General features: G+C 55.6%; 1 protein-coding gene across 1 annotated transcript in view; it reads right to left on the bottom strand.

Annotated features, from left to right (window-relative positions):
* Window positions 1–1,928, bottom strand: part of LOC104622370 (kin of IRRE-like protein 3) — a gene marked incomplete at its 3' end in the record, with an annotated part of 53,693 nt that overhangs the window by 38,622 nt on the left and 13,143 nt on the right. Inside the window, exon 5 of the mRNA XM_010289126.1 lies at window positions 747–852. Coding sequence (XP_010287428.1) covers window positions 747–852 — 106 coding nt within the window. The remainder of the gene's footprint in view (window positions 1–746; window positions 853–1,928) is intronic.

Genomic DNA, 1,928 nt, shown 5'->3' with positions numbered 1-1,928 from the left:
GCAGGGGTGCAGGCAGTGCTGCCGTATGTACCCCGCCACGTGCCCAGCCCAGGCACCTCCGCTCTGGCCCTTTCTGAGCTCTGCTGCACGCCGCTGGGGCTAGAGAGGCTTGCGGCGGCTGCTTAAGGGTTACACGGAGTCGGCAATGGAGTTGTATTGTTCAAACCATGAAAAGAGTATGCAAAAAAAAAAAAAAGGAATTTTCCCGTAATAGACTTTTCACTCGGCGCGCTTTGCTCGTTATGTCCCCAAACAGATGGCTCCGCCAGCTTGGTGCCAGGCCTCTTAATCCACTCCAAAGCGCCAATGAATCTCTGACCGAGGACTTGCTGCATGCAGCAAAACGCAGCAGACGGCCTAACGCAGAGGCAGTCGGAGCCTCTCGACACGTAACAGCATCATCAAGGCAGGAGCAGCGTCGGGGAGCCATCGGAGCGGGAACGCTGGGGAGAGGACCGTGCCACAGCAGGTCTCTCCTGCTCCGCAGGTCAGGGGCTGTGTCTGGCTCCAGCCGTCGCATCCCCGGGCTGGAGGACAGCAGAGGCCAGGCGGCTGAGCTAGAACAACCGCCAAGCAGCAATAAACACGGAGGCAAGTGGAAGAGCCGCCAGAAACTGCAGCCAGAGCTGCTGAGCATTCTTGGGTCACCCGGAGGAAATAACTTCGCCCGGTGGGGAGCGCGAGAAGCTCTTGGCAGAGGGCTGGAGCGAGACGCGCGGTGCCAGCGCGCGGGGCAGCCGCCTTACCTGTACTGGGTGACGGCAGGGTTGGCCTTGGCGGAGCAGTGGAACTTGACAGTGTTATCCTCTAGGACTGGCTGCGGCTCCACGGACAAGTTGACCAGGGGTGGATCTGCGAAGAAACAGGGACAAGCCCATAAGTGACCCGACGACGCGGCGCGGCACCCCCTTGCCCGCTGCCCGCCAGGCTTCTGAGGCTGGAAAACAAAATCTGGTCGTGAGAAAGCACGGCAAAAGCCCTGAGACTCCTTGACGCTATGATACAACGTTCAAGGCTTCGTTAGACGGGCTCATGTCACGCACGCTGCTCTTGTCTTGGAGGCCTTCAGTAAGACACATAGACAGGGGAGCCACGCGCACCATTCCACGTAGCATTTCACTTCAAAAATGTTAACGCCGGCTCTGATTCCTGTTTAAGGAAATAAACTCGCCAGCTTTGAAAAGCTCCCATTTAATATCGTGCTGCGTAATGATGATCTTTTGTCTATTCGCTAACTTGAAAGCGGCATTTCTGCTCTTTCATCAGCCTAATCATCTCTGCCAAGTCCTTATTGGTGTCACAGGCCTTTCGGTTCTTCCAACTGGTGCTTGGTTTCTCTTCTTCTTTTTACACGATAAGCATCTAAATGCTTTAGCAGCAAACAAAATTTAGGAGAGAACCGATGAAAGCAAGTGAGAAGAGGAAAGGGTGCCATGTCTAGATGGGGAATAAGAATCTCCAGAGTTGTTTTAATTTTTCATGATGTCTGAGAGGGGGTGTTAGAGCTCCAGCTTCAGGTTTTAAGGATGGGACCTCATTTGAGGGCAAAAGCAGACAGAAATGGCCTTGTGGAAAGGCTTTCTAGGCGCCTGAAGAATCAGCCGTCCCGTTGCAGACTGCGTTGGGGCTGCGGAGAGGAGCTGAGGGCAGCTCATCGATCCAGCTGAGGGGCTCTCCTGCTCTTAGGGTGGGAGTCTGATGCAGCATATGCAAAAATACATCCTAAAATAGGACACGTTACCCTTAGCGTCACGTGCGGGTGGGCATCCCGGAGCCCAGCGCTGGAGAACGGGGTCAGCGTCGCAGGGCTGAAGGTGGCATGACGCTCGACTTACGGCTCGGGTACGGCGAAGCCGTGGCTCTAACACAAGCCCAGGGAGTGCCGTTGTGTTTAGTGGGGACGAAAGCTTCCCTGCCGGCTTCGCCCT

Source organism: Phaethon lepturus, unplaced genomic scaffold (genome assembly GCF_000687285.1).
Source record: "Phaethon lepturus isolate BGI_N335 unplaced genomic scaffold, ASM68728v1 scaffold21086, whole genome shotgun sequence".
In the NCBI taxonomy this organism is placed as follows: domain Eukaryota; kingdom Metazoa; phylum Chordata; class Aves; order Phaethontiformes; family Phaethontidae; genus Phaethon; species Phaethon lepturus.
Note: the sequence above shows the minus strand (reverse complement) of the source record. Positions and strands in the feature narration are given on the sequence as shown.